Source organism: Tupaia chinensis, unplaced genomic scaffold (genome assembly GCF_000334495.1).
Source record: "Tupaia chinensis unplaced genomic scaffold, TupChi_1.0 Scaffold145659_1, whole genome shotgun sequence".
Taxonomy (NCBI): domain Eukaryota; kingdom Metazoa; phylum Chordata; class Mammalia; order Scandentia; family Tupaiidae; genus Tupaia; species Tupaia belangeri.
The window spans coordinates 481025-497301 of NW_006205516.1; the positions used below are offsets into that span (position 1 = coordinate 481025).

At 42.2% G+C, this 16277-nt stretch overlaps 1 protein-coding gene across 1 annotated transcript in view; it reads left to right on the forward strand.

Annotated features, from left to right (window-relative positions):
- The window catches only part of NKRF (NFKB repressing factor), a 20674-nt gene extending 4481 nt beyond the window's left edge, over window positions 1–16193 (forward strand). The window contains exons 2-3 of the mRNA XM_006168260.3: window positions 12135–12265; window positions 13199–16193. Of these exons, the coding sequence (XP_006168322.1) occupies window positions 12151–12265; window positions 13199–15156 (2073 nt within the window). The 5' untranslated portion in view covers window positions 12135–12150 and the 3' untranslated portion in view covers window positions 15157–16193. The remainder of the gene's footprint in view (window positions 1–12134; window positions 12266–13198) is intronic.
- The last annotated feature ends 84 nt before the right edge of the window (window positions 16194–16277 follow it).

Below are 16277 nucleotides of genomic sequence, written 5' to 3' on the forward strand. Positions count from 1 at the left end.
CTGTACTTTTTTAACAAATTCCAAGGTGATGCTGATGTTGCTAATTCTGGGACCATGCTCTGAAAATTCCTTTATAGGATAAAATAAAGCAATTTTTTAAGTGATTTCTTTTTTTTATTATAAGGCAGCTTTGCTCGCCAGAGAGAGAGAGAGACGGAGTGAGGGAAAGTGAGAAATCACCCCTCAGGGGGATAGCCACACACAATCCCTTCTCCTCCTGGAATTTTGGGCATGCATGTACGTGCACCTAGCATGATTTCGCCAGGTCCAGTTTGCTTAAAATTGTTTTACTTTATTCAGGGTAGCATGCATGAGAGAGAGCAAAGGGTACCCTCTACAGGGTCTGGTCATGCCACAATCCCCTTCCTCCAGTTGTTAGGATCCTGGGCACTTGTGCATGTGCCTGACTTGTTCAATATCACCAGGCAGGGATTTGAATCATGGTCACTGTGTGGGGTCTGGCATCTCTTAAGCAATGCATTATGACCATTGTACTCAGGGCCAGAGCCCCAGTCTGCTTTATTATTATTATTATTATTATTTTTTATTTTGGAGAGGTTTTTACTATAGGGCGCATATGCTCACTAGACAGACAGACAGAAAGCGAGAAATCACCCCTCGGGGTGATGGTCATGCCACAATCCCTTCTCTTCCATTCTCCTCTTGTGATCTTGGGCACACGCGCCTGGTGTGAGTTTAAGCCACTGGGTCCGGGTCTCGAACTGCAGTCAACTACGTGGGAGTCCAGCGACACTAACTGCTGGTCCCTCCAGTCTGCTTTTTAATCATCTTTTTTCCATTATTGTCCAGGCAACCAGGAAGCCCAGATAGCTGAAATTATTTCTCTTCATTTTGTTTCTGTTGGTTTCTTAAAAAGAAACCATCTATTAAAAAATTTTCTGGGGGCTGGACAATGGCGCAGTGGTAAAACACGATGCTGTACACGGCAGACCCACATGGGAATGTTAACTGGTTCACATCTATAGACCTCTTAGAACATGTCCAGCATGTGTGTGCCCATGGTCCAAGGAGGCTGATGTTGTTGGGAGTGTTGTATCTCTGTCTATCTCTTTCTCTCTTACTCATGGGATTGATAAATAAACTGAATTTTTTTTTCTGCAAGCAATTTCTAAAATATGTCTCTGGCTAATGGAGAATTAGTATTAATCAACTACATCTATAGAATTTAAATAATTGATATGAGTGTCTAGGGAACTGTGCAGTTATAACTTAAAAGTTGTAGATAGTACATATGTATTTAAGACAGAATATTTTGCTAACTGGAGTGTTCAGTTTTCTCCTCATTTTTTTTTTTAAATTTGCTATATGACATGTGCACTTGCCAGACACAGACAGAGTGGGAGAAAGTAAGAAAGCACCCTCCGAGGAGGGGTGGCCACAGTGTAATCCCTTCTCCATTTTGCACTTGGGATTTTAGGTACGTGTGCACACACACCTGGTGTGTTTCTCAAGCTGCTGCATCTGGGACTTGAACCACTCAGTCAGCCATGTGGGATTTAGCTGCCTTAACCACCACACCACCTGGATGACCCATCATTTAAAAAAATATATTGCCAGAGGGTGCAGGGTGGGGGTCAAGCTGCAATACCTTCACTTCCATTTCTCCATCCTGACAGTATACTGGGCACACAGCACAAGCCTGGTGTGTTTTTCAAGCTACCAGGGTGGGGATTCAAACTACATAGTCAGCTATGTGGGATCCAGCTCCCTTAACCACTTGGCCATGGAGGTGGCCTATCATTTTTTTTCCTTTTTTTTAAAAGAGAAATTTTTGCTATAGGGTGCATATGCTTGCCTAAGAGACTGAAAGTGAGAAATCACCCCCCCAGAGGGCATGGCCACACCCCAATCCCTTCTCCTCCATTCTCCTCTTGGTATCTTGGGCACACACATACACATGCCTGGCTTGAGTTTCAAGCCTCCAGATCTGGGACTCAAACCACAGTCGGCCATGTGGGAGTCCAGCGACATAACCATTACGCCATCTGATGGTCCCACTGGGCCATCATTCTTGATCAATAGGATTAGAAGCAGAATTCTAGCCTCTTCATCTTTGAGGAGACATTAATTGAAAATATATCTTAAAATGAAATCAATTTTGCTCCCTTGATTATTTGCCTCTTCTCTTCCTCCTCATTGATGCGAGACTGATGTTTGGAGGGCAGATGCCGGCTGAATCCATGTTGTGAAACTAACTGTACATTTTAGGTACAGTGTATAAGTCAACAGCTAATGAAGTGAGAGGGGGAGCTTTCAAAAGATTCATTGATTCTCTGGTTCTGTGTCATTCACAAATAATTTTATACTTGGATCCTTAACTTTGCTTATTTTTCAAATGTCAGCTTTTTTATTTGAACTAGTAGAGCAGTTTAATATATTTCTAATTTTTTTTTTTTTGTAGAGGTCTTTGCTATAGGGTGCATGCGCTTGCCAGAAAGACAGAGAGAGACATAGAGACAGAAAGCGAGAAATCATCCCCCAGGGGGGATGGTCACGCCATAATCCCTTCTCCTCCATTCTCCTCTTGGGATCTTGGGCATGCATGCACATGCGCCAGGCATGAGTTTAAGCCACCAGGTCTGAGCTCAAACTACAGTCGACTACATGGAAATTCAGCGAGACAGCCATTACACTAACTGCTGGTCCCAATCTTTTTTTCCTTTAATTAGTTTTTTCTTTTTTTAAAAAATAATTATTTATTTTAATTTTTATTTATTCATTCATTCATTTTAATTTGACCAGAGAGAGACAGAGAAAGAGAGGTAGAGAGACAGAGAAAGAGAGGTAGAGAGACTGAGAAAGCATGCCACCAGGTCCAGGACTTGAACCGTGGTCAGCCATGTGGGAGTGTCCATCGCCTTTACCACCATGCCACCTGCTGGTCCCTGGTCCCAATCTTTTGTAAGCATCTATTACTGAATGTTTATTAAATTTCAGGTGCCATTGTATATTATAATGGTTTATGTTCTTGTAGTCATGCATGTTCATGAACCTGTCTTGTGTCCAACAATGTAAGGTTCATGAAATCAGATGTTTTTGTCCATTAGAAATCATCTTTTTATATGCTACACGTGGTAGGACATTGAATAGCATCGTGGTTCCCAAAAGCTTGGCACATTATAAGCTGCCTTAGAAAACTATAGGACATGTGGGGGTTTTAGTTTTCTTTCTTTCTTTCTTTTTTTTTTTTAAAAATTTTTTTGGAGAGGTTTTTTCGCTATAGGGCATGTGCGCTCGCCAGACAGACAGAGAGAGACAGAGAGACAGAAAGCAAGCACACTGCAATCCCTTCTCCTCCATTCTCCCCTTTGGATCTTGGGCACGCATGCACGCCCGGCATGAGTTTAAGCTACCGGGTCTGAGATTTGAACCGCGGTCGACTACATGGGAGTCCAGGGACATAGCCATTACACCAACTGCTAGTCTCATTTAGTTTTCTTTTTTAAGCATTTATATTTCAATAGGTTACTTAATAAACTTAAATATGTAACACGTATGCATCTTAAAATTACTATAGTAGACTACCCTTAATGAAGCTTTATATCTTATTCTATAATTCAGAATACTGTATAACCATTAAAACTCAGGTGGTGGGACCAGCAGGTGGCACAGTGCTTAAGGTGCTGGATTCCCACATGGTTGACTATGGTTCTAATCCTGGACCTGGCAGGTTAAAAATCATGCTGGGCACATGTGCGTGCATGCCCAAAATTCCAGGAGGAGAAAGGATTGTGTGTGGCCATCCCCCCGAGGGGTGATTTCTCACTTTCCCTGTCTCCATCTCTCTCTCTGGTGAGTGTACCTGCCTTATAGCAAAAAAAAAAAAAAAAAATCACTTAAAAAAAAAAACTCAGGTGGCAAGGACATGGAAAAACAGCTTATTATATGGTAAGTTAAGAACGAAAGCCACCACATAGCAAATCAGAATGGATGATGTGATAATGGTTTGAGGGGAGGAGGTAATGAGAAATGTAGAAAAAGGAATATAAAATAATGGTCATGCCACAAGCCCTCTTACTGCATTCTTCAGTTGTGTCAGGATTTTGGGCACACATGTATGCATACACACATACCTGGTGTGTTTTTCAAGCTGTCGGGGCCAGTATTTGAACTATGATCATGGGGCCCTGTGGGAGACAGCTCCCTGTGCACAGTGCTTAACCGCTGCACCATGGAACCAGCCCAGACTTTGTAAACTTTCTGGAGTTGAAGGTGTTACTTTAAACTATATTGTGGGGGACCAGCAGATAGTGTAATAGTTATATCGCTGGACTCCCACATGGCCGACTGTGGCTCAAGTTGGACTCTGAGGCTTGAAACTCATGCCAGGCACCTGTGCATGCATGCCCAAGGGATTGTGGCATGGCCGTTCCCCTCTCGGGGGTGATTTCTTGCTTTCTGTCTCTCTGTCTGAAGTGCATATGCCCTATACCAAAAATCTCCTCTCTGAAAAAAATAAAATAAAATACACTATGGACAAATACATGTGGGAAATGGTGTGAAAGCTTTACTGCCTTGGCTTTTTTCAAATATGTGGAGTCACTTTATCCTTGGATGACTACTCTCTGGATAATGTTAGAAATAGGGGTGAAACCTCAGTGGTGGTCTTAACAAAGACTCTAGATTCACATTCACATTGTTCTGTGTCAAGAGTTAGGTACTATATGGTCTTTCCCATTATTGTACAAACTGGTTGGGCTTCTTCAGTATTGACATCCTGGAAACAGACACAGAATCTATGTTGGCACTCTACACAAAGATTTATTTTGATAGCCCATGAGTGATGTTGAATTTCGTGACAGATGTAATGAATAGGGAACAGTAAGTAGGTATAATAATTACGAATTCTGGAAGAAACCTGAGAGAATAGTGCTTGTGAGTGGAGTGCGCCTCACGTACACCATCCATGTGCATCATGTGATGTACGTGTCATTTGCAGTTGTACACCATCCTTGGAACCAGGCTCTAATTGAAGGTCTGGAGAATTTTGACTGGAATTGAAGCTGAATGACTTTGCTGTAGTACCAGTTTGGGTAGCACATGTGACATTACCAGGTTAAGATGTGTAGACTTCAGAACCAGCAGATGGCATAGTGATTATGTCACTGGATTCCCAAATGGCTGACCACAGTCTGAGTCCTGGACCCAGTGACTTGAAACTCACGCCGGGCGCATGTGCATGTGTGCCTGAGATCCTGGGAGGAGAATGGAGGAGAAGAGATGTGGTACGGCCATTCCTCCTAGGGGTACTTTCTCTCTCACTGTCTGTGTCTGTCTCTGCAGCAAGTGCTCACACCCTAAGGCAAACACCTCTTTAACAAAAAAAGATTTGTAGACATCATTTCATTTGGGTCTTTTGTTTTCATCTTCTGCATTGGAAATTGGACTCCCAAATCTGAATGGAAATGATGTAGAATGTCTGATGTCTAGACTGTTTTCAGGTAAGAGTAATGAAAATAGCATTACTATTTTTTTTTTTTTTTGGGTCCTTTGGAGAAAGGAAAAAAAATTGTGTGTGCTTGCCAGAGACAGATAGAAATTGAGAAATCACCCCTCAGGGGCATGGCCACACTGCAGTCCCTTCTCCATTCACCTCTTGGAATTTTGGGCACATGCACCTGGTGTGTGTTTCAAGCCTCTGGGTCCGGGACTCGAACTGCAGTCAGCCATGTGGGAGTCCAGCAACAGAACCATTATGCCATCTACTGATCCCAGAATAACATTACTCTTGGTGTTTAAATACCGTGTCAGCAGCAGCAGCATTCATTGGTAGGAAGTGCAGGCTACAAGTGAGCTAGCTTCCAGTGATCTGTCAGGAGGGCTACTGTGTCTGACTTCTGCTTCGGAAGGAAAGATGTCTGATGGGTGTGGAACCTATTGGGCCCCCCAATGAAAACTGCCCCTTCTAAGTTCAGAACCTACTTATATAAAGGCATGAAAGTTCCTCATTTTCTGAACTCTGTTCCCAGGTGCTACCAGGAATCTCTTTTTTGGTCGTAAGTTGGGAAAAGTTCTGAAGGTTGGAAGGATAAACATATACCCAGGATAACAAAAACTTCACTTGAGCCCATGTTTTTATTTCTCTGTAGTAAAATGATATTCTATCAAACAGCCAGTCTACTTCATAAGGAGCCTTTGGGCAGCGTGAGTTTTAAGCCACCGGGTCCGGGACGCAAACTGCGGTCGACTACGTGGGAGTCCAGCGACATAGGCATTATGCTAACTGCTGGTCCCAAGGAGCCACTTTTTGTATTGTGTATTTTAAAGGTATTTTGGAAAATTTCACACACCCACACAAAAGTAGCAAGAATTTAATGAACCTCCACGTACCCATCACTTAGTTGTCAGCAATCTGTCGTGCTCCCTATGTAGTTATATCTATTCTGCTCCCCAAGTTTTGCATTTCTGTGTGGGGGTAATAATCTGGAGTTTAATAAAGAAAATCTTAACAGTCATTTTACCTGTAAATATTTCCATATGCATCTGTATCAGATAAGAATTTCTAAAAATAGTCACAATACCATTATTTATAATCAACAAAATTTATAGTAATTTTTAAAAATAACCACTGCTGAGTTCATATTCAGTTTTCCTTTGTTGCAAATGTATTTTTATGGTTACAGTTGCTTGATTCACGAGCCATACAGGGTCCACAAAATGTAATTAATCGATTTCTTTATTGATTTCTTTCTTTATTTTAAACTTTCCAGAGGGTGTGTGCAGTTACCAGAGAGAGGGGAGAGAAAAAGAGAAGGAATTTGAGAGAGCACCTCACAGGAAATGGTCATGCCACAATCCCTTCTCCATTATTCCCTCCCTCTGGGATTTTGGATGTGCATGCACACATACCTGGCATGTTTCTCAGGCTGCCCGACCCAGGACTTGAACCACTTGGTTGGCCATGTGGGATCCAGCTGCCTTAACCACCATGCCATGGGGTGGCCCACTTGGTCTCTTTTAGCCTATAAGCATTTCTCAATCCTTTTATTTTCATAACGTCTGTTTGATGAAGAAATTGGGTTGCAGGACCAGCAGTTAGTGTAATAGCTGTGTCTCTGGACTCCCATGTAGTCAACTGTGGTTTGAGTCCCGGACCCGGCAGCTTAAACACGCTGGGTGCATGTGTGGGCCCAAGATCCCGAGAAGAGAATGGAGGAGAAGGGATTGTGGCGTGGCCATCCCCCCAGGGGGTGATTTCTCACATTCTGTCTCTCTGTCTCTGTCTCTCTGGCAAGCGTACGTGCCCTATAGCAAAAACCTCTCCAAAAAAAAAGAAAGAAAGAAAGAAAAAGAAATTGGGTTGCAATTCTGAATTTGACTGGTTTTATTCTTGTAGCAGTGTTCATGATGTTCCTAGGAATTGGGAACTAGATTAGGTTCAGGTTCAATTATTTGCAGGGCAATAATACTTTGTAGATGATGACTTCTGCTTCGTAAGGAAAGATGTCTGATGGGTGTGGAACCTATTGTGCCCTCAAATTAAAACTGTCCTTTCCAAGTTCAGAACCTATTTATGTAAAGGCATGAAAGTTTGGTGCCTGGGTTGGTCTGAAAACTTATAGGATATGCATACACCTGTGCCAAAGGGCCTAATGAGCTGGAGGGCTTGGGAAAGGAAATTGCAGTATGAAGAGACTCTGTTAAAAGTGCTTTTTTCTCTCACATCTGGCATGAATTTCAAGCTGCTAGGTCAAGGACTCAAACCACAGTTGGCCATGTGGGAGTCCAGCACCTTAATCATTACAACACCTGTTAGTCTCTAATTGAATTTTTGGTTGAGATAATTGTAGGCTCACATGCACTTTTAAGAGATAATATAGGGAGATGCCTAGCACTCTACCCAATTTCCCCTAAGGTTGCATTTTGCAAAATCATTGTGTAATGTTACTAGTGACATTGTTAAAATCCACTGGTGTTACTCAGATTCCTCCAGTTTTGCTAGTGTGTGTATGTGTTTAATTCTGCACAACAGATCGCAGGGGCAGATTTGTGTATCCATTACTCCAGTCAAGATATTGAACATGGGACCAATAGTTAGCATAATGGCTATGTTGCTGAACTCCCATGTAGTCTACTGCAGTTCAAGTCCCAGACCCGGTGGCTTAAACTCATGCTGGGCACGTGTGCATGTGTGCCCAAGATCCCGAGAGGAGAATGGAGGAGAAGGGATTGCGGCGTGGCCATTCTCCCAGGGGGTGATTTCTCGCTTTCTGTCTCTCTGTCTCTCTGTCTTTCTGGTGAGTGCATGTGCCCAATAGCACACATACACACACAAAAAAAGATATTCAACAGTTGCCACCCCACAAGAGTTGCCCATGTTCTCCTTTTATAAGCACATCCTTCTCCATCCCACTTACACACAGTGTTGCTTGTATCAGTACTTGGGTTCCTTTTGGTTGCTGAGTAGTGTTCCATGGAATGGATGTGCCGGAGTTTAACTGTGCACCTGTTGAAGGGCATCAGGGCTGATTGCAGTTTGGGACTGTTAGAAATAAAGGTGCTGTGCACATTTTTGAACACTTCTTTATGTGCACAAAATGTTTTTTTATTTCTCTGAGATAACTATCCAAGAGCGCAGACACTGGATGGTGTGGTAATTGCTGTTTAATTTTATAAGAAACAGCCAAAACTGTGTTCCAGAATGACTATATAGCCATTTACATTCCCATCAGCAATCTCTGAGTGATCCAGCTTCTCTGCATCCTTGCCAGCATTTGGCGTTATCATGGTTTTTTATTTTGGCCATTCTGATAGGTGTGTAGTGATATCTCATTGTGGGTTTTGTTGTTGTTGTTGTTCTTTTTTAAGAATTATTAATTTAACTTAATTATTTATTATTTTAATTTGACCAGAGAAAGAGAGAGGAAAAATAAGAAAGCAAGCTGCCAGGTCCAGGACTTAAACAGCACTCAGCCATGTGGGAGTCCCAACACCTCAATCACCATGCCACCTGCTGGCCTTCATTGTGGTTTTAAATCACGTTTCCCTAGTGACCAATGATGCAGAACATTTTTTTCATATGCTTATTTGCAATCTGTTTATCGTCTTTGGTAGAATGGTCTGTTGTCTTTTGTTCATTTTTTAATTTTTTTTCTTTTTTTTACTATTGCTATTTAAGGACTTTATACTAGTTATCAGTTACTTGTCAAGTGTGCAGTTTGCAAATACTTTCTCCCAGTCTATAGCTTGTCTTTCCATCCTCTTCACAGGGTCTTTCCAGAATAGACATTTACATGTACTCACTAGAGAGAGACAGAGACAGAGAGAAAGAGAAAGTGAGAAAGTATCCCCCATGGGAGATGGTCACACTGCAATCCCTTCTCTTCCATTACTCCTTTCAGGATTTTAGGCACACACGTACATGTACCTGGCATATTTGTCAAGCCGTGGGATCCAGGACTGAAACTGCACAGTTGGCCATGTGGGGTCTAGCTGCCTTAGCCACCATGCCACTGACTGGCCCCAAAACAAACATTTACAATTTGATGAAGTTCATTTTATCACTATTTCCTTTTATGGATCATGCTTTTGATGTCAAGTATAAGCTAGATTCTGAACATTTTCTCCAACATTTTTAATTAAATTTTTATAGGGCTAGCCCATGGCATAGTGGTGAAGATAGCTGGATCTCAGCAGTCCTACTGTGTGGTTCCGTCCCCAGACTGGTTGCTTAAAGAACACACCAGGCATACATGCCCAAAACCATGTAAGGAGAAATGGAGGGAAGGGTATTGCAGTTTAACTGTCCCCTCGTATAGGCTCCCCCAACCTTGTCTCTCCAGCAAGTGCATGCACCTCTAGCAAAAATTTTTAAAAGTTTTGTGGTTTTACATTTAAGTCTGTGCTGCATTTTGAGTTAATTTTTTTTAAAAAGTTTTTACCACAGGGTGCTTGTGCTTGCTGGAGAAGGAAAGTGAGAAGTCATCTCACAAGGGGAATGGCCACACAATAGTCCCTTCTTCTGGGATCCCAGGCATGCATGCACACGCGTGCAGTATGATTCCCAAGCCACCAGGTCATCATTTAAATGACTGAATTATTTTTAAATTTTATTTCATTTTATTTATCATTATCATTATTATCTTTTTAAAATTTGACCAGAGAGAGACAGAGAGGGAGAGAGAGAAAGCGAGCTTCCAGATCCGGGACTCCAACCACGATTAGCCATGTGAGATTCCAGTGCATTAACCACCATGCCACCTGTCAGTCCCAATGACTGGATTTTCAACATATTTAATGTGTTTCTATCTACTGCAGTTATTGCTCTTTATATACAAAGTTGGCTTGCTTTGCCAATAGGAGTCTGTTCACACTAGCTTCTGAGCCCATTTGTCATAGCTCCTGTGTTTTTATTTTTTTGAGAGAGAGATTTTTGCTATAGTGCGTGCGCACTCACCAGAGAGACAAAAAGTGAGGTATCGCCTCCGAGAAGGGATGGCCATGCCACAATCCCTTCTCCTCCATTCTCCTCTCAAGATTTTGGGCATGCATGCGTACACGCCTGGCCTGAGTTTTAAGCCGCTGGGTCTGGGACTTGAACTGTGGTCAAATATGTTGGAGTTCAGTGATGTAGCCGTTTATGCCATCTGCTGGTTCCAACATGTGGATTTTTTAAAAAAATAATTATTTTATTTAACTATTTATTTATTTATTTTAATTTGACCAGAGAGAGAGTTCAGGCCACAAGGTTTGGGACTTGAACTGCAGTCGGCCATGTGGGAGTCCAGCGTCTTTTACCACCATGCCACCTGCCAGCCCCCCTACCCTGTGGTCTTTAACACCTTGCTTGTTTCCAGGCCCAGAAAGATCTCCCAGGCCTATCATAGACATTTCCTGACCCGACTTGGAATCAGCCATTTCTCTAAGGACCCTGATTTCTGATTGAAAAATAACAGAGACCACAGTCTGGATGTTAACAGCCCAGTAGCTCTTACCCACTCTCAGTACTTCTATGAATATGAAAATATAATTATTAGCATATAATGCACATGTATGAAAGAGAAAAACAATGAGTTTCTACTGATTTTTTTTGGGGGGGAGAGGTTTTTGCTATAGGGTGTGCGTGCTCGCCAGAAAGACAGAGAGACAGAAAGTGAGAAATCATCCCCCAGGGGGGGATGGCCACACCACAATCCCTTCTCCTCCATTCTCCTCTCAGGATCTTGGGCACACACACACACGCACCCGGTGTGAGTTTTAAGCCACCGGGTACAGGACGGAAACTGTGGTCGACTACGTGGGAGTCCAGCGACATAGCCATTACACTAACTGCTGGTCCCTATATTGATATTTTCAACTCAAGTTAAAGATAAGGTCTTCCCGGGACCAGCAGTTAGCGTAATGGCTATGTCACTGGACTCCCATGTAGTCGACCACGGTTCGCGTCCCGGACCCGGTGGCTTAAAAAATTCATGCCAGGCGCATGTGAGTGCGTGCCCAAGATCCCGAAAGGAGAACGGAGGAGAAGGAATTGCAGCGTGGCCATCCCCCCTAGGGGGTGATTTCTCGCTTTTTGTCTCTCTGTCTCTCTTTGTCTGGCAAGCACACGCGCCCTATAGCAATAACCTCTCAAAAAAAAAAAAAGATAAGGTCTTCCCTAAAATTTCTTAGCTTTGTATGTTTCTTATTTTGAAAATCTTGGTGCTAGCAAATGGTGTAGTGGTTACGTCGCTAGACTCCCACATGTTTGACCATGGTTCAAGTCTTGGACCTGGTAACTTGAAAATCATGCCAGGTGTGTGTGTGTGTGTGTGTGCACATGCCCAAGGCCCCAGAAGGAGAATGGAGGATAAAGGATTGCTGCTGTGCCACCCCCGCTCCTGAGGCGATTTCTCACTTTCCCTGTCTCTAGCTTTGTCTCACTCTCTCTGGCAAGAGCACGTGCCCTAAGGCAAAAACCTATCGAAGAGAAAAGAAAAATCTCGATTTCTAATGAGTAACATAATTACTCATTTTGTAGGTAAATATTCAAGGGCTGTTTCTTCAGTTTTATAACCAAAATACCCTGTGGATAAAGTTCTATAGGAGCAATTGTGAGACTGTCTAACGCAGAAGCTTTTTTGGAAAACGACATCCTTGCCTGTTTTAACTATAGATTATATTAACTTAAATAGGTACAGCCCACGCTTGATGGAAAAAGTTCTCCAGATGGCTGAAGGTATTGATATTGGTGCGATGCCTTCATATGATCTGATGCTGTCCAAACCTTCCAAAGGTCAAAAACGCCACCTCTCAACATGTGATGGTGAGTATACTTGTTTCTGAAGGTGGGATTTCAAGAAACAACATGGCTTTTTTTTAATGATAGGAGCGTGGTATATGGTTTTAAATAACATCGATAACATTGTTCTTACGGGTAAGAGTTTAACTTTTAGTCATGTACACTGTGGTCATTTGAGCATCTAAGTAACGAAATCCTCTTGAATGGGTCCAGGATGGACCAGCTTTCTTATCGAGCAGTGTTATAGGGAGGAAGCTCTAAGTGTACTTCCATAGCTTTAAATTGGGTATTCCCAATAAATGATTAGTTTCCAGCTACTGTTTGTCCTCGAAATATAATATAGCAAACACCCTTTTGTGCAGATTAGGTCAGAACTAAGGTTTTGACATTGAAAACCTTTGGAATCTTTAGGTAATTCTTTATGTTTGATTTTTTAATCCCAGCTACATAAAGCCCCACGAGAGTCACTCATGTCTGATACAAAACAGAAAGGCTTTGTAACTCTGGTCATGTCAGCTCTGTTTCATTAGAGCCATCTGTTCCATTTGCAATCCTTAAGTAAGCCTTTTTTGGCATAGGTAATATAAGATTGTGCTCGAACAACCTTCCATTACGCTTCCCCTTCATGTCCAGGTGGAAAGTACACTTGACCTGTGCTTTAACTCATTTGGTGCAAGAGCCACGTCACCTACCAGTTGTGCATAGTGGTGACCTGCATACTCTATTTGATGGTCTATTTTTCTATCAAAATTCTTCCCTAACACGTGGAAGGACAGGGAGCATCCCTCCTTATGCTGGAATCTTACATGGATATGTGCGTCCCCTGACCTGGGTTTTTATGATGGGAAATACCTTGTACCGAGAACACAGCTTGCAAATATTGTGGTTGGTACTGTTTTCCTGCTTGGTTCTTTGAAAATATTCCCATTTTAATGAATTGTAAATTTCACTCTATAGGTCAGAATCCTCCTAAAAAGCAAGCCGGTTCCAAATACCATGCGAGACCTCGTTTTGAGCCTGTACATTTTGTAGCTAGTAGTTCAAAAGATGAAAGACAGGAAGATCCTTATGAGCCTCAAACAAAAGAGGTAAATGAACAAACTGATTTTGCCAGCATGCCAAGAGACAGCTACCAAGACTATACTCAAGACTCTTTCAGTATACAAGATGGGAATTCTCAGTATTGTGATTCATCAGGATTTATCTTCACAAAAGACCAGCCTGTAACAGCCAACATGTATTTTGAAAGTGGGAACCCTGCCCCCAGCAGCACATCACAGCAGGCAAACTCTCAGGCAGCACCAGAGCCTTCACCATCACAGACGTTTCCTGAGTCAGTGGTAGCCGAGAAGCAGTTTTTTATTGAAAAACTAACAGCGACCATCTGGAAGAACCTTTCTAATCCAGAGATGACTTCTGGATCTGATAAAATTAATTATACCTACATGTTAACTCGGTGTATTCAGGCATGTAAGACAAACCCTGAGTACATATATGCTCCTTTAAAAGAAATCCCGCCTGCTGACATCCCCAAAAATAAAAAACTCTTAACAGATGGTTACGCCTGTGAAGTCAGATGCCAAAATATCTACTTAACTACAGGTTATGCTGGCAGCAAGAATGGGTCCAGGGATCGAGCTACTGAGCTAGCTGTAAAACTCCTGCAGAAACGTATCGAAGTCAGAGTTGTCCGACGGAAATTCAAGCACAAAATTGGAGAGGACCTTGTGGTGTGTCAGATTGGCATGCTTTCATATGACTTTCCTCCAGCTCTGAAACCACCGGAAGACCTGGTGGTGCTGGGTAAAGATGCTTCCGGCCAGCCAATTTTTAATGCTTCTGCCAAACACTGGACCAATTTTGTCATTACAGAAAATGCAAATGATGCTATTGGTATCCTTAACAATTCTGCCTCGTTCAACAAAATGTCAGTCGAATACAAATATGAGATGATGCCAAATCGCACATGGCGTTGTCGAGTGTTTTTGCAAGATCACTGCTTAGCCGAAGGTTATGGAACCAAGAAAACAAGTAAACACGCAGCTGCGGATGAGGCTTTGAAAATCCTTCAAAAAACACAACCCACTCACCCATCTGTCAAAAGTTCACAGTGCCATACAGGCTCTTCACCTAAAGGATCTGGAAAGAAGAAAGATATAAAGGATCTTGTAGTTTACGAGAATTCTTCGAATCCCGTGTGCACCCTAAACGACACAGCTCAGTTTAACCGCATGACGGTTGAGTATGTCTATGAAAGGATGACCGGCCTCCGTTGGAAGTGCAAGGTGATTCTAGAGAGTGAAGTCATCGCTGAAGCAGTCGGGGTGAAGAAAACCGTCAAATATGAAGCTGCTGGGGAAGCTGTGAAAACCCTCAAAAAGACGCAGCCAACTGTCATCAACAACTTGAAGAAAGGAGCTATTGAAGATGTGATTTCAAGAAATGAGATTCAAGGCCGCTCGGCAGAGGAGGCTTACAAACAGCAAATCAAAGAAGATAACATAGGAAACCAGCTGCTGAGAAAGATGGGGTGGACGGGCGGTGGTTTAGGTAAATCTGGCGAGGGCATACGGGAGCCTATCTCAGTCAAAGAGCAGCATAAGCGGGAAGGACTTGGTCTTGATGTAGAGAGGGTAAATAAAATTGCCAAGAGAGATATTGAACAGATCATCAGAAACTACGCCCGCTCCGAGAGCCACTCGGATTTGACTTTCTCTAGGGAGCTGACTAATGATGAACGGAAGCAAATCCATCAGATTGCCCAAAAGTATGGTCTTAAGAGTAAGTCTCATGGGGTGGGCCATGATAGGTATCTGGTAGTAGGTAGAAAGAGACGGAAGGAGGACCTACTAGATCAGCTTAAGCAGGAAGGCCAAGTGGGTCATTATGAGCTTGTCATGCCTCAAGCAAATTGAGCTCTTACTAATTTATTTTGTCGATGCCTACTGTGGCAGATTTGTGAAGTAAAGAAACGCTACATGTTCTGGTTGCAGAGTATATTCATTCTTAAGATGTTTCATCTTGTTCATTTCATATATAGTACTTTACTAGATATTGGAACCCGAAGAATTCTGTCCACCTGTATTAGCCTAATCCAGCGGATGATATTGTGCAGTTACAGTTTGTGTCTTCGATATTGCTGTGTCCCTCAGATTTTAGTAGTTTGTCCAAGCAAGAATACATATCCAAATGAAATTCCACCCCGAGAGAGAAATTCTCATTTTAAAGGGCATAGCACAGCAATCTGCCACAATATGTAAAGTTGATATCGACTCCAGAAAAGCTCCAGTCTTAATTCCAGACTTAACTGAAAATGTCAGATCATTTTGTATTATCTATTTTCATCTTTGTGCAAAGCCAGTTATAGAATGTTTAACAATAAATTGTGCTGTACGTGTAAATGTCCTTACCCACTAAATGATGTAAAACTTTCTTAAAGTAATTTTAGTGTTCATTTATTTATAACTTCTCCCATGTGATTTCCAGAATATTGGAAGTAATTTACTGGATCTTGTGATATATGGGTTTTAACAAATTCTAGTCTTCATGCTGAAAGAGCACTTCTTGAGAGAGTAGTTGAAAAGTTTCAAAAACTTTAATTCAATCTGAAGAAAGGAAGCTTGAACTGTTTGTTCTTGGTGCCTTGCAGAGAGACTCACAGCAACTCTCCATTGTAGCTTTCACACAGTTTGGGTGTCCAGCACATCCAAAGCAGCCACAGCTGTGGTAGAGCTGGGTAAAAGACTGAAGACACATTGGTGCTTTGATGAAAAGGTCAGTTGGCTGGTCCCTCTCTCAAAAAGCTTATTAAGCCCGAAAAGCCAACTTTGTAACATATTTAAAACAGCTATTTTCGCTTATTTCTGGAATGTAAAAAAAAAATGTATAAAATGAAGTAGTGTATGCTTCCTGAATAAAAAGGAGCCAGAGTTGATCAAAATGGTGGTGTGTTCATTTCCAGGCAGCAGCCTACCAGCAAACACTGTGGGTCTTTGGAGAAGGGAAGTGGTGTTGGCACAGAATATTTCAAGACCTG